Source organism: Sciurus vulgaris (genome assembly GCF_902686455.1).
Source record: "Sciurus vulgaris genome assembly, chromosome: 17".
Classification (NCBI taxonomy): Eukaryota; Metazoa; Chordata; class Mammalia; order Rodentia; family Sciuridae; genus Sciurus; species Sciurus vulgaris.
In genome coordinates, this window is record NC_136478.1 from 57,039,992 (window position 1) to 57,067,438 (window position 27,447).

The following is a 27,447-nucleotide window of genomic DNA, read 5'->3' on the forward strand; positions in this document are numbered from 1 at the left end:
CCCTGAAATCGCTTGACTTTTTTTTTTTTGGTGGTGCTGGTGATTGAACCCAGGGCCTTGTGCTTGTGCTTGTGAGGCAAGCACTCTACAAACAGAGCTATATCCCCAGCTCGTTTGACATTTTTTTAAGGGGAAGAATAAAATATTTGGCTCTTCTAGAGCCTGAATGTGAGGTTTGTTATTTTAAATTGTAAATTGGTGTGCTCAGAGGTAAGAAAGCCAAGTCATTTAAAGTGATTTTATTTTCTTTTTGTTTTCCGTTGTGGGAGTGGTGCTGTGAATTGAATTTAGGAGCAGTCTTAACACTGAGCTACATCTCCAGCTCCTCCCTGCTTTGAGACAGTCTTTCTAAACTGCTGAGGCTGGCCTTGAACTTGTGATCCCCCTGCTTCAGCCTCTCTAGTTTCTGGGAAGCCAGCATGCGCCAGCATTCTTGGTTATGTAGTAACTCCTGAGTTCATTGTGCCATGAGCACCCCCAAGCTTCATTTTCACATCTTCAAAATGAGGATAGTAACAGTTGTACCTCCCTCATTCTTTCGTAATTTACATAGTAGAGCTTATTTTGAATATAAGAGTGTGTGGTGTAATCTAACCTAAGTGTTGGGGAAAAAAGGTGACTAAAAATGCTTAACAAGGCTGGGGTTGTGGCTCAGTGGTAGAACTCTTGCCTAGTATGTGTGAGGCACTGGGTTCAATTCTTAGCACCACATATAAATAAAATGAATAAAAAAAGGTCTATCAACATCTAAATATATTTACATATATTTTAAAAACTGCTTAACCATAATCTGTATATTCTATATTACATATTTTTCCTGTGTTATTCTACTATTGAACATGAGATTATTTCTACATTTTCTGTGATAAGTAGCATGGCTGTGAACATTTGTGCATTATTCAATCTCTGGTCAAGTTCCATGACTTTTTGCAAAAATCCTTAATACCACATTTCCACATGGTTCATTTTTGTGCCCCTCAACTCTGGGTGAGGGTGCAGTTACCCCTGAGTAATCTCAGTCTTTAATTTTGTTAGACAAAAAATGGCATCTTGTTTTGATATCATTTTTTGAAAATTAGTACTCTCCTTTTTCCCCATAAACAACTTTCATCTGGCTGCCTCAACATTTTTTCAGGAAAGAATGAGATGGAAGTAAGGAGAGAGTCATTGTCTTTTAAGCTGATGAGTGATGAGGTCATCAACTAAATTTCACTGAACAGATGAAAGTATGGAACGTTAGCCTGCTTTCCATAACTGAAACAAATGCCCCAAGACAGTCAGCTTATAACTAGAAAAGGTTTAGTTTAACTCCCAGTTTTGGACATTCCAGTCCACAATAGGTTGACCTCGTTGCTGCTGGGCCTGTTATGAGGCCACACGTCATGGAGTACGTGATGAAGCAGAATCACTTCATGACCAGGAACCAAAAGAGATGAAATGGAAGGAATCAGTGTTCCGTAATCCCCTTCAAGGGTGTGCCCTCAGTGACCAACCCTTTATCACATGAGCCTTCTAGGGACAGTTATCTAAACTATAGCAGGTGGTAGGGCTCAAAAAGGGACCTTATACAGGAGTAGGTCTTGGGGGAGGCCAAGGAGGTGAATTTCCTAGAAAAAGAGATCAAAGTACTTTGTGGCCCTGGTGACAACCAGGGATTTATGAGTATGCAGTCTGTAATCATGAGCTCCATGTGTGAGAGCAGGGACCTGGGCTCTGGGTCTCTTGTGGGTCTTCAGCATCGTTTGGGATTAGAATAAGTGCTCAGGAAACGTTTGTGCTGAAACGTGTGCACATGTACTTCTACGTTTCTGCGTTGAACAGGAAAATGAAGTGAGGTAAACAAGTAATGGGAAACTGAACTGAGCAGAGAATCCGATGCTGTGAATGGAAGAGGCTGAGAGTCAGATTCCTGGTGACTTTGATGAAATGTCCTTGTCATCCCTGCCCAACTTGATCTTGCTTTGGAGCTTCATATCCGTTCACTCTTCTCACCTTTGGCTCTCATATACAACTCTGAAAGTAGGATTTCTTTCTTGTTTTCCTCTTGAGGGTAGATGTGTGTGTCTCTTCTTTTTCTTACTGGTTCCATGATTACCACATTAATACTGGATAAGAAACAGAACCATTCTGAATATCTTGAAAAAAGATATGATGTGGATTTGTGAAGACCTTCTTGTGTCACTTTACTGTGTACCTGCTTTCCTGCTTTTCCTTTATTCCCCAAACGTCGAGGCTTCTTGTATAGCAGATATTTTTTAAAAGTCTCCTTTGGGGAAGTCCTGTGGTAGGTGTGCAGTATGGCCAGTTGTCTGGACCTTGATTCTGCACCCGGGGTTGCACAGGGCAGTGAGAGTTCAGTGTCATGTCTACAGCTCACAGCTGTATCAGTGGTACTACAGCTAAATGAGTGACTTCTTCAGGGTGTGCACGCTGGGTTTGTGGACAATTAATGTGAGAGTAGCGACGGGGCTAGAAAATTGTCATTTATCAGGTGCTCCCCCTGTGCCAGGCGCTGCCCTCAGCGCTTTACACAGATTCATTCACTTCATCCTTAAACCCCAATGGCTAAGTGTTCTTGGGGTTTTCCTTTCTTTCTTTGTTTTTGTACCCCAGCCCTGTTTGGTTTTTTATTTTTATTTTTTAAAATATTTTTGTAAGGACTGGGATTGTGGCTCAGTGATAGAGTGCTTTCCTAGCACGTATGAGGCTCAGGGTTCAATTCTGAGCACCACATATAAATAAATGAATAAAATAAAGGTATATCAACATCTAAAAAATATATATTTTTTAAAATTTAAAAAATATTTTTGTAGTTGTAGGTGGGCATAATACCTTTATTTTTTTAAACTTTATTTATTTATTTAGTTGTTGATGGACCTTTAGTTTTTTCATTTATTTATCTGCAGTGCTAAGAGTCAAACCCAGTTCCTCACATGTGCTAGGGAAGCACTCCACCACTGAGCCACAACCCCAGCCGTTTATTTTTTATTTTGAGAGCAGGTCTTGCTTCGTTGCTTAGGGCTTCAGTAAATTGCTGAGGCTGGCCTCAAACTTGTGATCCTTCTGCCTCAGCCTCTCATCACTCAGATTACAGGTGTGCTCCACTGTGCCTGACCTAGAGTGGAACGTATTTCCAGACTGTTTCTAAAAATAATAAGTCCTCACTAATTGAACCAGCTGGGCAAAGTGAGGGCAGAAAGATCCAGGCAAAGGTGTCTAGCCAGAAAAGCACTAAAGCTTCAGTCAGGTAAATGAGCTTTCAGTAGAGGTTCAGCATTTTGCCCACCTAAACTGAGGCATTTTGGAGTATAGCAGTTGTATTAAGGGCTAATTCATAACAGTTATTTTATTTTTTTTCCTGTTAAAATGTTTGTAGCTTTTTTATTACGTTGAATATAATCAGCGTAATGGTTTTTTGTGGTGCTTCGATGGCACCTAGGAGCTGGTGCCTGCTAGGTACAAGCTGTGTCACTGAGTTGCAGCCCTATCCCTATGGTCACATATTTAAAGTTTATAGAAAGAAACAGTGATTATTAATATTGCCATCCCAAATCCTGTTGTAGCACTAGTCCGCTATTCTGGATTTTGATCAAGTATCAATGTGTTTGAACAGTTTTGCAAAGGTGGTAACATATTCATGTACATACAGTACATAAGTGAAAAGGTGCTTTTTTTCTTGTTTTCAAAGTTTGCCTTCTCCATTACATGGGCAAGTCCTGAACTTAAGCAGAGACATATCCATCATCTCCAGCAATGGATGTCATCCCCCTGGACTTCCAACAGCCTGAGTTAATTAAAAGGTTCAGATGATGTTAATCAAGTTTGGAACTCTAATTTTGTGCAGTGTTTGGATATGATTTGATGAGTCATCTTTTGGCAGAGCTGCCTTTCCATCCCTGACAGTGTTTGATCTTAACGGAATGGGTTTATAATCTGTAGACTGGTGGGGAGGTGCTGGTCAGAAATGCACAATCATCAGTGATTTGTATGTGTCTGGCTGTTAGGGAACTGCAGAAAGCGGGACGAAGGAGAATTTAATAAGCAGGAACTTACCAGGGGCTAGGGTCAGTTCTGGGACTGCTATACCTCTAGAACATGGGTTTCTTCCTGCCCCCGCCACCCCTGCTAACTGGAGAGCCAGCATTCGAAAAAAAATGAAGAAGACAGCTTCTGTTTGCTTTACTGCAAATAAGTGGCCTGACGACTGGCCCCCTTCCCAGTGGCCCTTTAGAGCACTTTAGATGTGGTCAGCGAGGTATGTGGTTGGTGCCAGCCTGCCGGCCCTCATCCACACAGAGTGCATCAGGAAGAGGCCAGGGACCTAGAGAATCAATGTGGCCACTGCTGGTTTCCTTGTCCCTTTCTCTTAGTGCCTTCTTCTTTCTTTTTGAATGAAGCTGGTCTTATTCTCTGAAGATTGATGGGCAAAGTTTTATGTCACTGTCACCTCCACTGCACGGCTACTGAACTAGTAGTTTCAATGTACCCATTGTGAAAGTTCAGGTCAATCTGGAAAATGCATCTCACAAAAATGTGTTCATATGAGGGTCCTTCTGAGCTGGGGAACAAAGAGCTGGACCACTGATATTTGTGGTGCTATATTCCCTAATGGAAGAAGGCAGATTTGAGTTTACATTTCTGCTCTACTACTTCTTAGTAATTACAGTAAGCAGTCACTTGATGTCTTTGAACTTGAATTTCCTTATCTATAAGGTAGGTGATGGTGCTTACTGATCTCATGGGTTGTTATGAAGATGAACTGAGTATTCATACTTGAAATATATTTAGCATGGTGTACAGTATAAAACAGGTCCTGTAACAGTTTGGGCTTTGCTCTCAGAGCTGTGTTGTTGTTTGTATGCCAAGGATGGGACCCAGGGTTACCTAATCACTGAGGCATATGCACAATCGTTATTATTTATTTATGTATTTATTTATTTTTATTTTGAGACAGTATCTTTCTAAGTTGCTTAGGGCCTTGCTAAATACTTGTAGTCCTCCTGCCTTAGCCTCCTGAGTTCCTGGAATTATAGGCGTGCACTACCACACCTGGTTCCTGGAGCTATACTTTGTAACTAAAAATTGAAAAGTTTTGTGGTGAAGGCTGAAAAAAATTTACATATCCTTGTCCCTCATGACAGTTAATACTTCTGTCCCAGTGACCCAGAAATGAGAGAATCCTTATGGGAGCCCCAGCCTGGGGCTCCTACTGCTGTCATCCTGGAAGATTGAAAGCAAGCATCCTCACTTGGTTTCCACAAAATTTTCATTAAGCCCTTGTGCCTAGGATTGTGTGGTACAAACAGAACAGGCTGGGCATTGCCTCTGTCATCTGCTCAGGCAGCAGTGATACCCATGCTGTGTTATTGCCTCTGAGGAGTCCCTGACAAATAGCAGCTGGAATTCTCACAGTCAACTGGAGTATTCTGGTTTGGCTGGACTAGCAGATTTCTGGAGGTCTTTGTTTAATGGGACAATGCTGGAAAAGTCTTGCTACAAATGGAATAACTGTCACCTCTGCGATCTTTTCTCTACCTAGTCCCCAAATGCTTACTTAAGTGTATTTTTTTAAACTTATTTATTTATTTATTTATTTATTTATTTATTTGCTTGCTTGCTTGCCAGGGTTTGAACTCGGGGGCACTCAACCACTGAGCCACATCCCAGCCCTATGTTTTTGTTAAGTTGTCAGTGGACTTTATTTATTCGTATGCAGTGCTGAGAGTCTAACCCAGTGCCTCACACATGCTAGGCAAGCTCTCTACCACTGAGCTATAGCTGCAGCCCCATTTCAGTGTATTTGTAACTGCAAATTGGGATATCACCAGTTTATCTGCAGAGTCAGAAGGTAAACCTGGATGATGGTGGAACAGTATTGACCAGGATCCAAATTGGATTTGAATTGGCTGCCAAGTGTTCAGGAAGTAGTGAGGGTTCTGGAAGTTGTGTCCTTGAAAAAGAGAGTAATAGTTATGAAGTGCAGAACACCTAGGGCCATGCCTCCACATCCACTCTGAAATAGCCTTTTGATTACAGGAGGAAGTGTTGCCTTGGGGATGAGGCACTCAGCCAGCTGACCCCTACCTTGGGGAGCACACAGACAGCAAGAATGCCTGTGCACCCAGCATACAGGGGACATGAGACAAGGTGCAGTGGTGGGAGATGCTTGCATTGAAATCATCTGTATCCTGCTCCTGTCTGTGTTGTTTTGCTTGGACTGCAAGTTCTAGCCTTGTTGGGGTCTCCTTACATAGTAGCTCTTATTCAGTGCCATCACTGGAAACTTTCCTCTGGTTCACAACCGAAATTAAACATCCATTTCTAGAGGTTTGACAGTTTTTGTATTAAGGGAGGTTCTGTTTGTAAGACCTGTCTGCCTAATGAGTCTGAGTATTTGGCTGGCCTTTCTGACTGAAGGCAGCCCTTTGAACTGATGCCTAGAATGTAGGCCTCCCACTCCTGATCTCTCCTTTGGTCATAATATAGGGCCTTTCCCCTCTACTGGAAGCTTCTCCGTATGCAGAACTCACTTGTTGTATCTTCTGGGAAGCCTCAGCTTGACACCACCCTACAGATGGTGTTAGACCCCCTATACTGTCGTACCCTATTGTACTGTAGCAGCACTTGTTGCAGTAAGTTTATTTTCCTTTGCAATTATTTGGATGCCTCTCTGACAGTATTTGTTGGATAAATGCAGTGTATTACCTTTTACTTGGCCCACATTTTTTTTTCCATTATTTGGAGAATGCTTTATTCTGTAATCAAACCCATGTAGATAATATTTACGTATTTAATACAGTGTTACCTTTGTACAAGTGGGAAAAAAAACCCCTCAGTTTAACATTCTAGTTCATTTCTGTACAATGCCAGCTCAAGATGGTAAACTTGGAATACTTTCTCCAAAGTATATATAAAATTCAAATTTTATATATGTATATATGTATTATATTTATATAAAAAGATCAATAACAGCAGTATGTTATGCATCAATAGCAGTAACAACTTTTCCAGGTTCTTCAGTCATGTAAACAAAATTGTAGAGATATCCAGCACACTTCATTTGGAAAGGGGAGCCCGGCACAGTGGCACATGTCTGTAATCTCAGTGACCTGGGAAGCTATGGCAGGAGGATCACAAGTTCAAGGCCAGACTCAGCAATTTAATGAGGCCTTAAGCAACTTAACAAGACCATGTCTGAAAATGAAAAGCAAAAAGGGCTGGGGAGATGGCTCAGAGTTTAAGCATCCCTGGGTTTAAACCCCCACTCCACCCCCCACTGCGTATCATAAAGCCAGGTACAAGAGATAAATCAAGATGGCCTGGGGCTGGGGATATAGCTCAGTTGGTAGAATGCTTGCCTTGCAAGCACAAGGCCCTGGGTTCAATCCCCAGCACCACAAAAAAAAAAAAAAAAAAAAAAAAAGATGGCCTGGGATCTTTGAATATATAATGAGCAAATAAGATCAACTCGTTTCTGCTTCCTCTGTTGTTTTTCTTGACACCCCTCTTCCAGGTATCTCATACTACCTCCCTGTCGTTCATCTCTGTAGCCATCTTCTGAGGTGCAGCTATGGGTATTTTTTAATGTGTTGGGGGTGTGGAGGGGCACACTAGGGGATAGCCAAGGAGAGAATGCTCAGCCCCTTCCCATCAGCCCACATGGCCCACATTTACTACTTCCTATTAGAAAAAGACTTATTTTGATATTTGTGATCCATAAACGTTCACTATGTGAAGACTGTTTGTTTAAACTCTTGTTTTCCCTTTTGCCAGTGCTCCTGAAATTCCGCACAGATAAAGGAAGAGATCCTAGTTCTGATACCTATGGGGAAGATTCTGAGTTGCTGCTTCAGATACGAAATGATGTGCTTGACTCACTGGGTGTTAGTCCTGACCTGCTTCCCGACGACTTTGTCAGGTTTGTCTCAGTATTTATCAAAGTTTAGCCCAGGTGGAGAAACACCTGTTTTCAGTGTTCGCTTTAATTTGGGGGAGATATCTTTATAGAGACCCAAAGCTTTAGAGAAAGCTCCCTATGCCTTGTCCTCCTAACTTCTGCAGGCCTCTGCTTTTCCACTGGTGTAATAGTAGATGAAAAGTAAAAGAGGAGGCGCATGTTCTATTTCATTTTTGTTTTTCTTTTTTTCTTTTAATGATACTGGGGGTTGAACTCTGCTCATGCATGCTAGGCAAACGCTCTACTATTGAGCCACATCCCTGGCCCTGCAGGTTCTGTTTTTTGTTTTTTGGTTCCAAGGATTGAACTCGGGCACTCAACCACTGAGCCACATCCCCAGCCCTAATTTGTATTTTATTTAGCAACAGGGTCTCACTGAATTGCTTGGTGCCTTGCTGTTGCTGAGACTGGCTTTGGACTCGTGATCCTCCTTTCTCAGCCTCCTGAGCCGCTGGGATTACAGGCATGTGCCACCATGCCCAGCTCCGCAGGTTCTGATTTTTTTTTTTTTTTTTTTTTTGCGGTGCTGGGGATTGAACCCAGGGCCTTGTGCATGTGAGGCAAGCACTCTACCAGCTGAGCTTCATCCCCAGCCCCAGGTTCTGGTTTTGACAATATGTAAAACTCTATTTACATGGTTTGAAAATTAAGGCAGCACAAAATGTTGTAACAGTATTATGCACTTGGTTTTCACTATACATTTATCTTTTGGGAAACATTTCCAGATCAATGCATAATTTCCTCCCTCTTTTCCACAGTGCTAAAGGATTGGAGCACATGGAGAAATATAGTTTCATTGAACTAATCACCTACTTGTCAGAGTTGGGTTAATGGTTTTGTTGTCAAATGATGCTTCAGTGTGGCACCTTATATCCTACACTGTGGGCTACCGTGTATGCGGGTACAATTGCAGGATCAGTGAGTAGAAAGGAACTTGTGGGTCCAAAGGTGCAATTCATTGGTAGACATTGCCACTTTGACCTCCATTCTAGTCTGTCAGTTTGTGTGTCCACCACCCAAGATATCCATGTTCTCAGCATCCTGACCCTTGGGCAGTGGGTTGCTTTCACCTTAGGTCAACAGTCTTTTGCTCACATAAAGTCAGGCTTGGAATTTGGTTAGAGAAGGTCACGTGGTGGCTAAGTCATGAACTCCTTCCAGTCAATTTTGGGATCGTTCATTCTAGTTCCCTTTCTGTGTCTCTGGGAATTTCATCAACAGCTTTGCTGTGCCCCTGGATTGTAGTACTAGTGCTAGTCACCCATTACAGTTTATTGAGCAGCTGTTACACTCCAGACATTAGTAGTTGCTTTTATGCACTGACTCTCTCAGTCTTCTTGACAATTCATTTTATAGGTGTGGAAACCAAAGCTCAAAGAAGTTAAGTGACTAATCCAAGTTTCTGTAGCTAATAACAGTAGCATCTGATATTGAAGACTTTCTGTGCTTTACCTACTACCCAACTGCATTTAACTATCTCACCAGTCTCTTAAATTGTATGTTATTATTTATTTCCCCAGTATTTTAAATGAAGATATGAACTCAAACAGGTAGTCTCTTGCCTGAGGTTTTAATAAGTAACCAACCAAGATGCTACTCCAGGTCTTACCACACTGCTACCTTCTGATAGCAAAATAGTACTTTGGTTTCTTCTCAACAATAAAGTCAGTTGTCTTCCTTTCTAGAACTACCTGCAGAGTCCTGAACAAAAAAGCTATTGTGTAAAAACTGGACAGCGGTCTACATAAGGTGCTTCTGCAGCGTTGGCATTGTGTGGTCAGGACTGATGGCACTGCAGGCCACACTAACTCTGTCTCACACTAACTCAGCCAGATACACATCTCGTAATGGAGGAAGAACTGATGTATAAGAAACATGGAGAGAAGCCTGCTCTGTGCTTCACAGAAGGAGGGGTACTGAGTCACACAGGGCTTCAGTTCAAACGGATACACCCAGGAAGTCAGTGATAGGCTGAGGCAGCCCAGCACACCCAGTGCCTCATTCTGAGCTGTGAGGAGTACGGCTAAGGGACTATGGGCATTTGGAGTGGCAAGCGGTCTGACTTTGTGTTGCCAGCCAGCAAAGTTCTTCAAAGGCCCTGCTTCCCAGAAGAGACAAGCCACAGCCTAGTGAGCTGCTGATGGGGAATTTTGCCCCCGTGTTTTCTTTCCTTGCCTACCTACTTCATGAAAACTGCTTTCCCATGTCTAGGTTTCTATGAGTGTGGTGGTACACACTTGTAATCCCAGCAAATTGAGAGGCTGAGGCAGAAGGATCACAAATTCAAGGCTAGTCATGGCAATTTATCAAGTCCCTGTCTCAGAAGTATTGGAGATATAGCTCAGTGGTAAAGCCCGTGGGTTCAACCCATGCTACCAAAAGACAAAGCTCTATCTAGGTGTCGTGCGTTGAGCACTCCCACTCTATTGCTTTCTAAGTAAGAGGTGTTTAGTGGCCTCTTGAAACCTGTCTCCAGGCATGAGGTAAGACAGCCTGAGATGTGATGGGGGTGCTGGCAAGGAAATGAGCCACTGCTTCACAGCTGAGCCGCCCTCACAAATTGCCCAATGCTGCTGCTGAGCAGGGAGAACTGTGCACAAGTCTCTGTTTCCTTCATCTCTGATCTTTCTGGCAGTCTCCTTCATGTTATGTTATTCTCTTTTCAGAGAGCTTGATTGCTTTTCTGATTATGAAAGTAACAGATGCCCATTTCTAGAAAATAGAACATGGAAGAAAAGGACTATCCACAATTCTAGCCACTGTTAACGCTTCAGGGTCTAGGCTCACAAATTTTCTTTTTTTTTTTTTTTAATATATTTTCTCTTTTTTAATATCAGAATGGATCATTACTGTCTGTACTCTTTGATAGCCTTTCCCCATCATATCATGGAGCTGTTTATGTTAATAAACCCAGAAACATGTCACTTGTATTTTATAAAGGTACAATGTGTAGATATATGATCATTAACTTAACTAATACTTATTGGTGGTCATTTAAATTGGTTCCAGTTTTTTCACGAGACCTGGTAGTACATGCCTATAATTCCAGCTACTCAGGAGACTGAGCCAAAGATTATAAGGCCACCAAAGTTGGCTGTGGCAAGTTAGTGAGACCCTGTATCAAAATAATAAATTAAGATCGGGGGATGCAGCTCAGTGCTAAAGCACTGCTTTGATCCCCAGTACCATAAAATAATAATAATGAAAGTTGTTTATGGATAAGCACTTTAAACATTCATAAATTTCATATATAACATGTTTGTAGTATATTTTGAAAATACTTTTTTATTGTAGAAAGATGTGTATATAGCAGAATTAACCATTACAATTTTTTTGTTTTTGGTAGTGCTGGGGATTGAGCCCAGGGCCTGAAGGATGCTAATAAGCACATGCTCTGTCACTGAGCTGCATGTATCCCCAACCCTGTTTTAACCATTTTCAGTGTATAGTTTATTAGTGTTAAATACATTCACCATTAACTGCTTTTCTCCCCTTCCCTACCAGTACCTTGATTGTTCTAGATACTTCATATAATTGAAATCGTATAGTATTTGTGAACTTGTTTAGCATTTTATTTGTTTGTTTTTTGGGTGTTTTGGTGATAAAGATGGAACCTAAGACCTCCCATAGGCTAAGCATATACTCTACCATTGTGCTGTACCCTCACACCAACTTAGTGGTTTTACGATTATTGGGCTGGGGTTGTGGCTCAGTGGTAGAGCACTTACATGGCATGTGTGTGGCACTGGATTAAAATCTCAGCACTGCATATAAAAAAATAAAGGTCCATTGACAACTTTAAAACAAAATTTTTTTTAATTGTGTAGGTAGCCCTATTTTTTTTTAATTTTGTAGGTGGGACTATAGATCAGTGGTAGAATGCTTTCCTAGTACGCAAAAAGCCCTGGGTTCAGTCCCTAGCACCATAAACCATAAGGCAAACACAAACAAGAAAATTTACATAAATAACATGCCAGTTCATTATGGAGAAATCATATGGTATAATCAAAAATTGAAGTCACTCATAATTCCATTACCTGAAGAAAACCATTGACTGTTCGATGCCATAATTGTATCATATGTATCATATTGTATCATATGTCAAATGAACAAAATCCTTTGTAGATTAAAAAAGTTACTCATAATATTTGTTGTTGACAGAAGAATTTAAAGGTATGAGCTCTCAAGAAGCACTTTGGAAATATGTATGAAGGAGGTGGGCATGGTGGCACATGCCTATAATCTTAGCAACTCTGGAGGCAGGAGAATTATAAACTCAAAGCTAGCCTTAGCAATTTAGAGACCCTGTCTGAAAATAAAATGTAAAAAGGGCTAGGAATATAGCTCAGTGGTAGAGTGCTCCTGAGTTCAATCCCCAGTATCTAAACCAAAAAAAGAAATACAAGGGTCTTTAAAATGTTGCCTTGGACCAGGCATGGTGGGGCGTGCTGCAATCCCAACCACAGGAGGCTGGGGCAGGAGGATCACGAGTTCAAGGCCAGCCTCAGTAACTTTTTGAGGCCCTTAGCAAATTAGTGAGACCCTGTCTCAAAATACAAAATAAAAAGGGTTGGGGGTGTGACCCAGTGGTTAATTGATTGCCCCTGGGTTCAGTCCACAGTACCGAAAAGTTCCACTGTTGCATATGGTTCTTTTATCTCTTAATCCAGAATATAGATTAAAAACTGCCTGGCCACCTGTTTTTGTAAATAGTTTTATTAGCACACTTATTTGCATATTATCTATTACAGCAGTTGTGCTACAGTGGACTTAAAAAATTGTAAAAGAGACTATATGGCTTGTAAGTCCAAAAATATTTTTTATCTGGTACTTTTTCTCTTTTAGAAGAGTTCAGGCTGGTTGTCTTATCCACATTCTAGATTTCTCTTTCTCGTAATAATGTTTTGTTTTGTCTCATTGAGATGTTTTTGTTTTGTTCAAGTGTGGATTGAACCCAGTGCCTCACACATGCTAGGTAAGCAGCTTAACCACTGAGCTATACCCCAACTTTTTAAAATTTTGTGTTGAGACAGGATCTCACTATGTTGCTGAGTCTGGCCTCCAATTTGTGATCTTCTTGCTTCAGCCTCCCAAATTGCTGAGATTATTGGAAACTTTGCCTTTTTTGTATAGCTGTGTCAAAATAGATGATTGCGGTGTTGAACAACTTAAATATACATCAATATGTTGATATTTGGGTTTAGAATTATAAATGTTTGGACATGTAATTTTTTAAGTGTCTAGAAGGATTATACAACTAAGTAGAAAGGGCAAAGGTGGTCTCCTGGTGGTAGGGTGGTTCCTTTAACTTGTCCATGTCTAGGTTTTCTTAGTTAATTAAATACCTTTGTGTTGACGGGTAGGAACTGCTTCCTTTGGGGAGGTATAGGTGAGTGTGTTCTGATCTCCAGGATGGGTGATTTCAAGCTGCAGGTGACAGTATTAGCTAGAAGTTGTCCTCTGGATGCCTCATCCTGTCCCAGAAGTGCTGGTGTCTGTGTGGGTTGTGAAGACTTTATTTTGCCCTGTGCCTTAATTTCAGGCCCCAAATTTTTGTTTTTTTTGTTTTTTGTTTTTTTATTTTATTTTATTTATTTATTTATTTTTTCCAGGCCCCAAATTTCCCATGCTTCCTACATGTTAACACAGGCCTCGTCCCTGACATTTGTTTGGGAGTAGCATATAGAACCCACTGCCTATTATGGTAAGAGGAGAATTGCGAGAATGTGACCAGGGCACTGAAATATATTTATATAAGACCTTATTTTTAGGAAGCACAGATATAGTCTTTCCTTTAACTTAAAAAAAATAAATAAATAAAGTATGAAAGAATTCCTACTTACCAAAGTTCAGAGGTCTTTCCCAGCCATTTATGACCCCCTGGGCCAGATTTAACTTTCACGCCTAGATGCCAGCATTAACACTGTTGTCTGAAATGGGTTCCTCCTGGTAGATGTTCATATTCAGGAGGGCCCACTTCTGAACACTTCCAGATGTCAAGTCAGCACTCCTGTTCCCCAGAGCTGCATTTCACTTGTCCTCTCTTTTTAGGTACTGCTTCTCCGAGATGGCCCCAGTGTGTGCGGTGGTTGGAGGGATCTTGGCACAGGAAGTTGTGAAGGTAAAAAGTCACAATGGAGCCAGGCATGGTGGCACATACCTATAATCCCCATGACTTTAGAGGCTAAGACAGGAAGATTGCAAGTTGGAAGCTTAGTGAGACCTTGTGTGAAAATAAAAAAGGGGGTAGGGGTGTGGCTCAGTGGTTAAGTGCCCCTGGGGTCAGACCCTGGTACCAAAAAATGTCACAGTGGAGCAGAGGATAGGCATGGTGACTTTGTATATGTGACACTAGAGAACCAGTTCTGAGGACTGTCTCAGAACTGTCTGCTGTTATCTACTGCTTAGTGTAGTAGCCAGTTGTGCTGCTCACAACTGTGTGCAATATGTATCATTGTGGTCCTCACTTAAGAGGTGGACACTGAAGCCCAGAAAAAGGGACTCCAAGACCTGTGCTCTAACCTCCATATGTTACCATGAAATCAACCCCCCACACACTGTGGTGCTGGGGAAAGAACCCAGGCATTCACTTATGCTAGGCAAGCACTCTACCACTGAACTACACCACCATCCCAAAGCTGCCCCTTCCTTTTAACCCACGCACCACAGGTATTTGTAGAGAAGGAAGAAAATCAAGGCGGAGCAAACACCCTCTACCAGGAGCCCCACGAAGCTGTTTACTGAGTGACCTACGACTACGTTAGCTAGATGTTATGGTCTGTCTCAGAAGGGAATATCTCCTAAGGGATCACACAGCCAATAACTAGTACAACCTTTTAATCTCCTCTAGACTATTTGGGTTGCAAAACTATAGCATACCTGGAAGTATATTTTATTTCCATCGGGGACTTGATATTTGTCTGGTGATTTTAAATTTGCCTTTTTGGGGGCTGGGCATCTAGCTCAATAGTAAAGTGTGTGTTTAGTATGCAAAAGTCCTGGGGTTCAATCGTAGCACTACTTTTGTCATCCCCCCTCTCCCCCGCTGCCTTTTGCAGGTTCTTGCCTGTTAGTGGACTTGCAGTAATGATTTTTCTTTTTAAAAATTTTTTTAGTTGTAAATGGACACAATCCTTTTGTTTTATTTATTCAGTTTTACATGGTGCTGAGGATCAAGCACATGCTAGCCAAGTGCTCTACCACTGAGCTACAGCCACAGCCCAGTGATGATTTTCCTTCCCTTTCCTTCCCTTCCCTCTTACAGGTGATTGAACACATGCTAGGCAAGTGCTCTACTTCTGGGCTCCAACCCCAGACCCCTCTAATTTTTCATATTTTGGATGGGGTCTCAGCCTGGGCTGGCCTTGAACTTGTGATCTTTTTGTCTTAGCCACCCAAGTGCCTGGGATTATGGCTGTATGCCACCACACCCAGTTTGTCCTTTTCTTTTATGGGACAAAGTTATGCCTGGCTAAATGATTTCCCCAGTTTATGTACATGTCAAATTTGAGCTTAAGAGGACAGTTTGTAGACCCAGCTCTCACCACTGTGGCCTGGAGTCTGTGAATTTTCTCTACAGACATTGGGTTCAGTTGGACAATTTCAGTATCTTCCTGTAGTGCTTTTCCTTCCTGCTCTCTTTCCTTTTCTGTCTGGATTAGATTCATCCTTTGCCCAAATCCAGTCTACTTCTGTGTCTGGTTCTGAGAAGATAAGAGGTGGGAGAAGTATGCCATGGCCACACCCACTTTCTCACTGCACCTTCTGCTTAGCCCAGTGGGGTGTAAAAATCTCTGTTTGAGCTGGCTATCCAGAAGGCAAAACCGAAAAGGGTCCTGAGACTGGCTTTAGATAGCCTTAGCAGGGAAGGAAGAGTGCAGGAGATGGGACAGATTTTTGTTCAGCTCAGAATGACAACGGCATTAATAATAATAGATAATATTTATTGAAAGCCCCCTGTGAACCACACACACAAAAATGTTCTTTACGTGTACGGTCTCATTTTATTTGCAAAAGTTCTGCAAGGCAGGAACCATTGTGATCTCTGATTTGTTTATTTACCTAGGAAAGATGGTACTGGTGATTGAACCCAGGGCACTCTGCCACAGAGCTACATCCACAAATTTTTCCGTTATATATATATCTTTTTTTTTTTTTAGTTGTAGGTGGATGTAATACCTTTATTTTATTTTTACATGGTGGTTGGTTGAACCCAGTGCCTCACATGTGCTAGGCGAGCACTCTACCACTGAGCCACAGTCCAGCACTCCTTTTCACTTTTTATTTTGAGACATGGTCTCACTGGGTTGCTCAAACTGGCCTCAGATGTGGAATTCTCCTGCCTCAACCTTCTGAGTAGTGGAGATTACAAGTGTTTCCCACTGATTCCTGATTTATAAAGGAGGAACTGAGGTCCCAACAGGTGAGGTTCTTGCCCAAGATAAGAGGTGGTGCTGTGGCTGGGGCTCAGTGGTAGAGCTCTTGCTTTACACGTGTGCGGTGCTGGGCTCAATCCTCGGCACCATAGATAGATAGATAGGTAGATACATACATACATACATACATAAAATAAAGTTATGTCCATCTACAACTAAAAACAATGTTAAAAAAAATAGAGGTGGTGGAGCCAGAATTTGGACCCAGATGTCTAGCTTCTGAGATTGCTCGTCAGCACTCAGCCCCACCCAGAGCACTGCCCTTGCACCCCAGCCTTGCTTCTGCCCAGGCTGTTGGGAAGCTGCTCCCTGAGTGGGGTAGAGAGTGAATGTGGGGGCAGGTGGCTTTGGCCCCATTGTTTGCAGTGACTCCCGTGCATCATAGTTGTAATGCTGCCCCCTCCTTCCTGCCTGCTGGGGACAGCTGTTACCCAGCATCTTGTTTCTGTTTATCTCAGATAGCCAGAGTACTCTGCATTCTTGGTTGCTGGGTGTGTTTGGAATCTCCTCCTACCCTGGCCTGCTGGGAGGCACTTTACCTTTTGCCCTGGGTTCACCCCAGGCCCCAGTCTCTTGTCCCCACTGCTCCCCGTCACTGACCATTTTTCCAGCCCTCAGCCAGCTGGAAAGGGTCCTACAACCTGAGGCCCTCATCTTACCACCTCTGACAAGAAAACATTAGGAAGTGGAGGGCAAAGGTAAATGTCTGTCCCCTTGGGATTGTCTTTCAGTTCTTCGTTACATCCTTCTAGATACAAGTGTCCTGTCATGTCTTGCAAGGGCTGTGAAAGTAGCTCAGTGACAGAGTTCTTGCCTAGCATGCACGAGGCCCTGGGTTTGATCTGCAGCACCAAAGTTTTTTTTTAAATAATTCTTGCTTTCCCCCTGTCCCTATAGCAGGTCTCCATCCCCACAGTGGTAGAGGTGATAGTGAAAGCACAGCCCATCCCAGGCTCCATGTTAAAACAGATCAAGGCAGGCATAGTGTCACTTTCCTGTTATCCCTGATGCTGAAGGGAGGAATATTGCAAATTTGTCAATTGACCTGGACATGGTGGCACATGCCTGTAGTCCCAGCTGCTCAGGAGGCTGGACCAGGAGGATTGCTTGAGTCCAGGAGTTCAAGGCCAGCATTGATATTCTGTAACTTAGTTCAAGGGTCTCGGAATTCCAAGTGTTGTGTGTTTGACCTTTCCACCTGCCATACTTATTGAAAGAGGACCCCTGGCCCCCATTAGTAATAGCAGCTCACAGTTGAGAATTTACTATGTACCAGACACACTGCAAGGCTGGTCACATTTCATCCTTACTAGAAATTCTAGCAGGCAGATGCTGTTTATCTGCTCCTTTATATGCTATCCAAGAGAAGCAGATCTCTTTCTGATCAGATCTCCCTATGGGCAGGGACCTCCTCATTATCTGTGATGTCTGTCTTAGCACAATACCTAGGAAGGAGTAGAAGCTTAACAAATTTTGCTTGGCTGAATAATCAGATATTCACTTGATAAATGTAATTACCCCCATTTTATAGTTTGAGGAAATAAAATGGGAATGGTGCTCAGTGCAGGGAATAGTGCATAGTTCCAAGAGGAGATATTCGAGCCAACTGCTGTGCCTCAGGCCTGTAATTGCAGCAGTTCTTGAGGCTGAGGCAGGAGGATCTTAAGTTCAAAGCCAGCCTCGACAACTTAACCAGGACCTGAGCAACTTAGGCTCAAAAAAAGAAAATTAAAATGGGCTGGCGGGCTGGGGAGACAGCTCAGCTGGTAGAGTGCTTGCTTTGCAAGCACAAGGCCCTGAGTTCGATCCCCAGTACCGCAAAAAAAAAAAAAAGGCTGGCGATGTGACTCAGTGGTTAAGTGTCCAGGTTCAATCCCTAGCACTCTCTCTCCCCTGAAAAAAAAGGGGATGGGGAGCCTTTCAGGATGTTCTGACTTCCTCAAGGAGGTCACCTCTGTTGTGGATGGTGAACATCATGCTCCTGGGAACCATAAAATCCTGCACTGGCAACTTGCTGAGGTGATATCTGCTTCTCTAAGTTGTAGTTGGTGGAGAAGCTTCAAACCTTTTGGGGTTAAGCACCTCTTTAAAGCTTTGCTATCACCTATGAACCCTTTTCCTAGAAGAATGTAGTATGTACACACGACTCAGCATGTGATTCCAAGGATATAACTCCATTTCATTTTATTTATTTTGATTTTCTTGTTGTTGTTGATGGACCTTTATTTTATTCATCTCTTTATGTGTGGTGCTGAGAATCAAACCCAGTGCCTCACACATGCAAGGCAAGCACTCTACCACTGAGCTACAATCTCAGCCCTGATGACTCCATTTAAAAAAGTGCTTTTTCGCTGGGCGTGGTGGCACATGCCTATAATCCCAGCAACTCAGGAGGCTGAAGCAGGAGAATCATTTCAAAGCCAGCCTCAGCAACTTAGTGAGGCCCTGAGCAATTCAGTGAGACCCCCATCTCTAAACAAAATACAAAATAGGGATGGGGATTTGGCTCAGTGGTTGAGCTCCCCTGGATTCACTCCCCAGTACCACTGGCCTGGCCTGTGGACGAGCAGCCACATTGTATCCTCATGAAGGAGCCACCTTCTGCATCTATGTGTTCTTCAGTTAAAATGTGTCCCTCAGGTTACCAAGTCTGCAGCCCAAGATGTGTTGCAGTGCATTGCTGCCTTTATTAGTTGAATGCTCATGATTATTTGTCATTGCCTGGAGGTGTTACTCTCAGCCAGCCATTGTTGTAGGTATTTGAGGTACATCATCTGTTTAGATCTCTAGCTTTATATACTTGTTATTATTAAATGTGGTGAAAAAGTAAGATTCAGAGGTTAAATGTTCCACCCAAGGACATAGCTGGCAAGAGACAAAGCAAAGAGACTTGACAATCAAAATTGCCTCCTGACATTGCCAGAATACCCCTGGGGAGTGCACTTAATCCACTTAATTTTGTTTCATTTATTAGAACTATTTTTTTCCCTCTATCACTTTTAAAGTATTTGAGCTGTGGTACAGCACTTACCTATTTGTAGGGGACCCTGGGTTCAGTCCCCAGTGCTGCACATATGTGGGTAGGTAGGTAAAGTACTTGAGCTGAACCATCTTTGTTTTTCTCCGCAGGCTCTGTCTCAGAGGGACCCTCCTCACAACAACTTCTTCTTTTTCGATGGCATGAAGGGGAATGGGATTGTGGAGTGTCTGGGTCCCAAGTGAGTCCAAGACTTGGCAGCCCCAGAGACATTGACTGAAGAATGCCCACATGTATTCCCCTCCCTCTCCCTCCACAAAGGCATCTCCAGACCAGGGAAGAGTGAAGTCTTGGGCTCATGCAGAGCATTTCCTGCAGACAGGGAGGTGTACAGATATGCTGCTTCCATCACCAGCAGTCGCTAGGCAGGGGCACAGGGACTGGACATAACCTTTCCAGTAGTTTGGGACCTTTGGCCACCACAGGCCTGCCTGCTGCCCACATGGCAATCACCACAGACCACCCTGTCTACTCATCCTATTGAAACGCAGCCAGTCCTCTGGGGCATTGTTTGAGTCCGCAGGAACCTCAGACCTCATGGGACCTCCTGCCACCTTCTTAGCCTTGTTCCCCACCTGGTGTCATAGAGAGGGGCATGACTTCAGGTGGGGAATGAGGCCCAGGACACTCCAGTGGAACCACAGTACCAAATTCAGACAGGTGCCCTTAGAGAAAAAACAACAGGCAGAATATACTTCCTCCAGTGTTTGAGATCATGAAAACAACAGGTGGTGTCTGGTGTCCAGTTCTTTAGTTTTAGTTTAGGATTAGGCAAGTTCCAGCCTAGATTTTGGAAGGAAAGAAATGTTACCAAGTTCTCGTGCAAGTTAAATATTAGTGGAAGAGCTCATTTTAAAAAGGTAGATTGAAGCTGTGCATGGTGGTGCAGGCCTGTAATCCCAGCAACTCAGGAGGCTGAGGCAGGAGGATCATTAAGTTCAATGTCAGCCTCAGCAATTTCATGAGGCCCTTTGTCAAAAATAAAAATAAAAAGGGCTCAGGTTATAGTTCAATGGTAGAGCATCCCTGGGTTCAGTCCCCAGTACTGTTTTTTTAAAAATCAAAAATTGAAAAATAAAAAAGCAAGTACCTGGGTCCAAGCAGAATTCTTAGGCTGCAGGTGGAAGATTCTGCCCCTCACAGAACCTATCACTGGTGTGCACAGATCCTTGTATTTAAGGGCTGTGTCAGTCCTTCATTTACCCCCCGAATTGTATCTCTGGCTGTTTTACATATTTTCTACATGTTCCTTGGTTCTTTAATAAGGAAAGATAATAAAGTTATTTGCCTTAGGGTTTGTGTGGTTTTCTTTCACTTCAGAAACTTCTGACAGGCTGATTGTGCCAATTGCCTTTTTAAGAAATAGCACTAAATGTACTTTGAGTGTCTCAGATTCCTCCTCTGTCACTACTCCTACCACACTATTCCTGGTTAATGCATCAGCACTTGGCTTGCTCAAATTCTAGGACATGTAGATGCTTCTGGTCCCAGTTTTCTGTTGAATAATTCAGCTGGCTGGTTTTAGTGGCAAGAATTGGTAATGATAATGAGAACGAAGTCAAATGGATGATATAGATGCTTCTGTTGGATTCTCTGCAGCTTTGTGCTGAGCAAGAATGTGTGGCCCCCACTTGAAAGGTAAGCAGCACTTTGGTATGGCACATACCTGTAATCCCGGTGACGTGTGAGGTGGAGTAGGAGGAAGACAAGTTCAAGGCCAGCCTTGGCAACTTAGTGAAACCCTGTCTCAAAATAAAGAAACCTTGAGGTGTAACTTTCTGGTAGAGAACTTGCCTAGCAGGTCCATCCCCAGATAGGGCCCAAAAAAGACCCTAATAATAGAGTGCAAACACCATAGCTGGTAAAGTGCAGTAGCTCATCTACCTGTGTTCCTTGTTCCATTTGATCTCGCCCCTACTCCTCTGTCTCCTTGAGGTAAAATAGTCTGCAGTTGGAACAAGTCAGTCCTGTTACAGTCTTGCTGTGGTCAGTGGGTCCCCACTGGGAGGAGGAACTGGATTCCCCAGCCCTCTGGGCATCATCAGCACCATCCGTGGTGCCAGGATCAGCAGTTTTATTGCACGAACCTCCCAGGGTCTTTTCACAGGTTGAGCTAATTATACCCTTGACTTTGTAATGCGTGGCCTTGGTCACAAGGGGGCAGAGGTGGGCCTGAACACATTAAAAACAAAATTGTACAATCTATGAGGCTTTTCAAACTTTTCTTCCATGTACCTCTTAATGGCAGAGATTGAGTCACCCAGAGAGAGAACCCTTAGGGAACTGGGGAGGCAGGAGGGGTGGTGCTTGAAGCCACCAGCCCTGGGCAAGAAATACTCAAAATTTCATATGCTCACATTTGGCATGTTTCTATTATCATAAAAATGGATTTCCCTGTCTTTCCAGGACACAACACAACCTGTGGTTTCTAGTACCTCCAGAAGGTATATAACCAACTTGGGAAAGTGGGACTAATCTGCAAAGGTGCTAGGATCCAAATGAAAGAAAAAATGAGCTGTCTCTGGGTTGCCGGGTTCCTCCTCATTTCACACTGTTTCTGGTATGTATAGTAGCAGTGCTCAATGTGTTGAGGCTGTTAAAGCCTTGAAGTGTGCTAGGAGACCGACAGTTGCTACTACCCAGGAACCACAGGCAGCTGGGAGCAGTGGTGCAAGTCTACTCCCAGCTACTCCGGAGGCAGAGGCAAATTTGATGGTGTCCTGGACGACTGGTGAGACCCTGTCTCAAAAAATAAAAAGGGCTGGTATGAAGCTCAGTGATAAGTGTCCTTGGGTCCAATCCCCAGGGGGTGGGGGAACTACAGGCAAAGGTGCAAAACTATAACATGATAAAAATTTCTGTCTCAGGCCCCCTGTGGTGGCACAGGCCTGTAATCCCACCTGTCTAGGAGGCTGACAGAAGATCATAAGTTTGAGGGCAATGTGGACAATTAAGCAAGATACTGTCTCAAAAGAGCTGGGAATGTAGCTCAGTCAGTAGTAGAGCGTCCGTGGGTTCAGTCTCCAAGTTCTTAGTCCCTTCAGTCCTACCTTTTTTTTGGCGGGGGTGTGGGGGGAGTTGAATCCAGATGTCCTTTACCACTGAACTACATTCCCAGCCCTTTATTTTGAGGCTTGCTGAGTTGCTGAGGCTGGGCTGGCCTGGAATTTGGAATACTTTCGATCTCCCTGCCTCCGTCTTGCTAGGATTGACAGGTGTGTGCCACTGCACCTGGCTCTTGCTTTGCTTTTATAAATGCAGATATATATGTATCTATTGAGATCTACCTATTAGACCTTTTTTGGAAGGGAGTCTTGAGTTGTTGGCAAGTCAAAAGAGTTAAATAAATAATAGCTCACATTTATTAAGTCCATACTTACCTGCTTGGTATCTTTTAAAATACTTGTATTGCCAGGCAAAGTGGTATATATCTAATCCCAGGGACTTGGGAGGATGAGGCAGGAAAACTGAAACTTTGAGGCAAGCCTCAGCAACTTAGCAAGACCCTGTCTCAAATTAAAAAATAAAGGTCAAATCCTTGTACTGAGGGCTGGGGTGTGCCCAGTGGTGGAGAGGCCCTGGGTTCTAGCCCTAATACAGCAAAAACAAAAGCAAAACACAAACTCGTAATTCAAATTGTTTAAACTTCCACAGCAACCCCATGAGGGTGTACACTGTTGTCATGCTCAGATAGCAAGAAGAAAACCACCTCATCTCACAAATAAGGGATGGAAGGAAGGCAGACTGGGGAGGCTCACTTAGTGTCCTGTTAGTCCTGTTAGCTTAGAACCGGGGGACTTGGGCCTTTGCATGATCGGAAGATCCAGAAGTCCGTGCCAAACATCAGTTAGGCCCAAGTGCTGAAGGAAGCCTTCAGCCAGGTTAAGAAGCGCAGGTGGATTTTGTTTTTTAAGCTTATAAAATATTTAAGCAATATACATAAACAGGAAGTAAGATTTCTCTCCACTGCATTGTTCAGCCTGTTAGCTCAATATTGGCCACATAACGGGAGCAGCTGACCTCACAGTTAAACTTGGGATTTTGGAGAGAAACATGAGATGCTTTCTGAACATGTTAGCTATGACCTCTCACATCTCCTCCCAAGAGGGTTACCCTGATAACTGTAGAGAACAAATCGTTTCAAATGGCCAGTTTCAATCCTGGAGTCTACTACCTACCTATCTGAGTGACCTTGGGCAAGTGTTTTTCGGTGCCTCAGTTTCTCCCACTGTTAAATTGGTGTGATGTTCTGGGTCCGGGGTGTGTAGCTAGTGGAAGAGTGTGTGCTTAGCATTCTCAAGGCCCTGGATCCAATCGCCAGCACCAGAGGAAAGGATGTGCATGTGTATTCAGATACGTGGGGATTGAGTTCATTAATTCTTTTGAGTAGAATTGCTAAAAAATAAAATAAGAAATTGCTCAATGGAGTCAAGCACACTGGTGCATGCCTGTTATCCCAATGACCGGAGGCTGAGGAGGGAAGCTGCCAAGTTCCAGACCTGCCTCAGCAATTTAGCCATACCCTGTCTCAAAAGTGGGCGGAGGGGCAGGGGAGCTGGAGCTCAGTGGTAAGGCACTTGGCTAACATGAATGAGGCCCTGGGTTCAATTCCCAGTACTGCAAAAACAAACAGCACATAAATACACTTTAGGTGTTGATACTTAAAAACATGGTAGGGGAGAAAGCTAGGGATGTAGCTCAATGGTAGTGTGCTTGCCTCACATGTGCAAGGCCCTGTAGTCAATCCCTAGTACCAGGGTAAAAGAAGATTAGTATCTTAAATTGTTTGAATAGATAACACATCGCTGTTGAAAGGTTTACGAAGAGTAATTTTTTTTTCTTCATTACTGGGGATTGAACCCAGGGCACTCTACCACTGAGCTACATCTCCAGCCCTTTTAATTATTAATTGTTTTGAGGCAGGGTCTCAATAAGTTGCTGAGGCAGATCTCAAACTTGGAATCCTCTTACCTCAACCTCCCAAGTAGCTGGGACCATGGGGTCCTGTGCCTCTACTCCCAGGAGCAGTAATACTTTTAAGAAGGAAAAGTACATAAAGGGTAAAAAGAAAGTCTCCCTTTTCCAGAAGCAACCACTGCAGGATGGGAACATTTGAAGGCTGAGCCAGGGGTGCTAGTTCCAAATTTGGGATTAGCTTGCCAGAGGTTGAGTTTACAAGTAGCAGTGGCTTGGCTGAGATCCCTGATCCTCATCCTGCCGAGTTTCAGAACCGCTTGCACCCTGTTTCCAAGGGAGAAGATGTAGATGACTTTAGGTATATCCTTTTTTTCTTTGAAATCCCTCATTTTTGTTTTTCTAGGAGCCTTTTGAACTTGGCAGACAAAAACGTAGCCTTCCCTAGCTGTGTCTGTCCTGGAGTCTGCCTCTTTTCCATCTAACCTGGGCCCAGGTGGTGCTGCTGGGAATTTTCCACTTTTAGTCCTAGGAAACCATAGGCTTGGTTCTGTGAAAGTGAAGAGGCAGAGCTGAAGGTGTGGTTCAGCAATAGAGCCTGTTCTTCGCATGTGTAGGGTCCTGGGTTCCATTCTCAGTGCCACCAAAAAAAAAAAAAAAACAAGAAAACGCAGAGGAAGGAGCAGTTATGTGTCTGCTATGGTGGATTCAACTTCTGAGAAAACCATCCTGCCAGATAACTAGAAATTCTAAACAAAACAGGCACCAAAAAAAAAAGACCCACTACTTGAAAGAAAAGCCCAACACTGTATCTTGGTGGTGGTGGTGGTGGTGGTGGTCTTAGTATTTTGGTTTTTGTTTGGTTGGTTTTTCCAGCAGCTTCAGCCTGAGGGCCCTGCAGCCCCAGCTCTAGCACAGTGCCCCACAGTAAAACTCAGGTGGAAACCCAGCTGTCTTACTGGTCTGCAGAACCCGGGAGGTGGAGCCTGGAGTGATCCTAGTTGCTGGAAAGCAAGGAGGAGATTCTGGAAAAGAGGGTCCCAGGGAGGGAACCTAATGTTGATGCACGAGTTCCACCGAAACTTTTTCTTCCTCCCTCCCTCACCTCTGAACTACATCCCCAATCCTTTTTATTTAATTAAGTTAGGGCATTACTAAGCTGCTGAGGCTGGCCTTGAGTTTGTGATTCTCCTGTCTCAGCTCCCCGAGTGGTAGGGATTATAAGGTGGGCTGCCACACCTGGCCTCGACCTGGAATTCCATAGCCAGTAAACATATCCTGCAAAATGTTGAAGTAGATAGTTTGAGATAAAAGAAAACTTAAGAGAATTGGAAAGACTACAAGAAATACTACATGGAAGTTTTCAGACTGGAGGGAAATAACTAGAGAAAACTGGAAACTTCAAGATGGGTTAAAGATCACTGGAAATGGTAAACAAATGGAGAAGGGTTTTTGTTTTGTTTTTAGATAAATTATTACAGGCTTAAGACTTAATTCTCTGGAGAAATTTTTTTAAAGAATTCCTTTTTTCCTCATTTTGTTTTTCTTTTTTTTTTAGGAGGACGGGTACAGGGATTGAACTCAGGGGCACTCGACCACTGAGCCACATCCCAGCCCTATCTTGTATTTTACTTAGAGACAGGGTCTCACTGAGTTGCTTAGTGCCTTGCTGTTGCTGAGGCCAGCTGTGAACTCAAGATCTTCCTGCCTCAGCCTCCTGAGCTGCTGGGATTTACAGCCTTTTTTCCCCCCTCTTAATTTCTTGGAAATCTATACTTTTTTTTTTTTTTTTTAATCAGGAGGATTGCAAATTTGATGGTGTCCTAGACAACTGGTGAGACCCAAAAAATAAAAATAAAAAGGGCTGGGATGAAACTTAGTGATAGGTGTCCTTGGGTCCAATCCCCAGTGGGTGTGGGAACTACAAGGCAAAGATGCAAAACTACAACAGGGGTGCCCAGCCACTGAGCCACATCCCCAGCCCTTTTTAATTTTTTGAGACAGGGTCTTGTCAAGATACTGAGTCTGGGGCTGGGGAGATAGCTCAGCTGGTAGAGTGCTTGCCTTGCAGGCACAAGGCCCTGAGTTCAATCCCCAGTACCGCAAAAAGAAAAAAAAAAAAAAAGATACTGAGTCTGGCTTCAAATATGTGATCCTCCTGCTCCAGTCTCCTGAGTTGCTGGGATTACAGGTGTGCAGTGTGTATACTACCACACCTGGTTTTTATACAACCTTTTAAAGCAAATGTCATTGCATATTCACACACTACGTGCCACCCACCAGTCATCCTTCAGTAGCCATCTCAGTTATCAGGTTTGCTGCCTTAGAATCATGGTGCTTATGTTCAAGTCTGATTTTACTTAATAACCCTGAAGTGTAGGAACAGTGATGCTGGCAATTTTATTAGTTTATTGTTATAATTGTTCTATTAGTTATTTTTTGAATCTATTACCGTGCCTAATTCATAATTTACTACCTGTGGGTTAGGCATCTGCTGGGGTCTTGGAATGTGGGGGTGTCCATGGGTAAGTGTGGTCTGCTGTGCAGCGGTGGACTGCAGTGAGCAGGACAAAGCAATACATAATGGTGAGAATAAATCAAAGTGGAAGACGACAGCAGGCCCGTTCTTAGGTCCGCCTTCTTGCTTCACAGGTACGGCCAGGGCCCGAGGCCACACAGTGGGCGCTCACACCCAGCCTGTCAGGCAGCAGAGCCTACTCGGCCCTCAGCTGGGACAGGCTCCTGTCCTGGAAGAGGACGCAGCCTGTCCCCCAGCCCCAGCTGCCTGCTCTTTCTAGTGAGGCTTCATGAAGTATTGGTATGATTGAGCTTGGGCAAACCCCAAATTCATTCACTTATCTTTCCACTTGTTCCGTTTTTGTTCCTGTTTACCACATCCTGCCTTCTCTTGGATTACTTGAATAATTACTAGAATTTCAATTATCCTAGGGTTCCAGTATCACAAAATAACAAAATTTATCATTTGGTTTTTAATTATATCTTAGATTTTTTTTTTTTTTTGGTACCGGGGGATTGAACAGGTGGGCACTCAACCACTGAGCCACCTACCCAACCCTTTTTTTATATTTTATTTAGAGTCTCCC

The 27,447-nt window shown here is 43.3% G+C and overlaps 1 protein-coding gene across 3 annotated transcripts in view; it reads left to right on the forward strand.

Moving 5' to 3' along the window:
* The window catches only part of SAE1 (SUMO1 activating enzyme subunit 1), a 64,867-nt gene extending 44,145 nt beyond the window's left edge, over positions 1 to 20,722 (forward strand). For 2 of the 3 annotated variants that reach the window (XM_079119557.1, XM_079119555.1), the window contains 3 exons: positions 7,774 to 7,918; positions 14,009 to 14,078; positions 19,522 to 20,722. In XM_079119557.1, the coding sequence (XP_078975683.1) occupies positions 7,774 to 7,918; positions 14,009 to 14,078; positions 19,522 to 19,614 (308 nt within the window). In that variant the 3' untranslated portion in view covers positions 19,615 to 20,722. The remainder of the gene's footprint in view (positions 1 to 7,773; positions 7,919 to 14,008; positions 14,079 to 19,521) is intronic. The other variant, XM_079119556.1, reaches the window with a different exon arrangement.
* Positions 20,723 to 27,447: the final 6,725 nt, after the last annotated feature.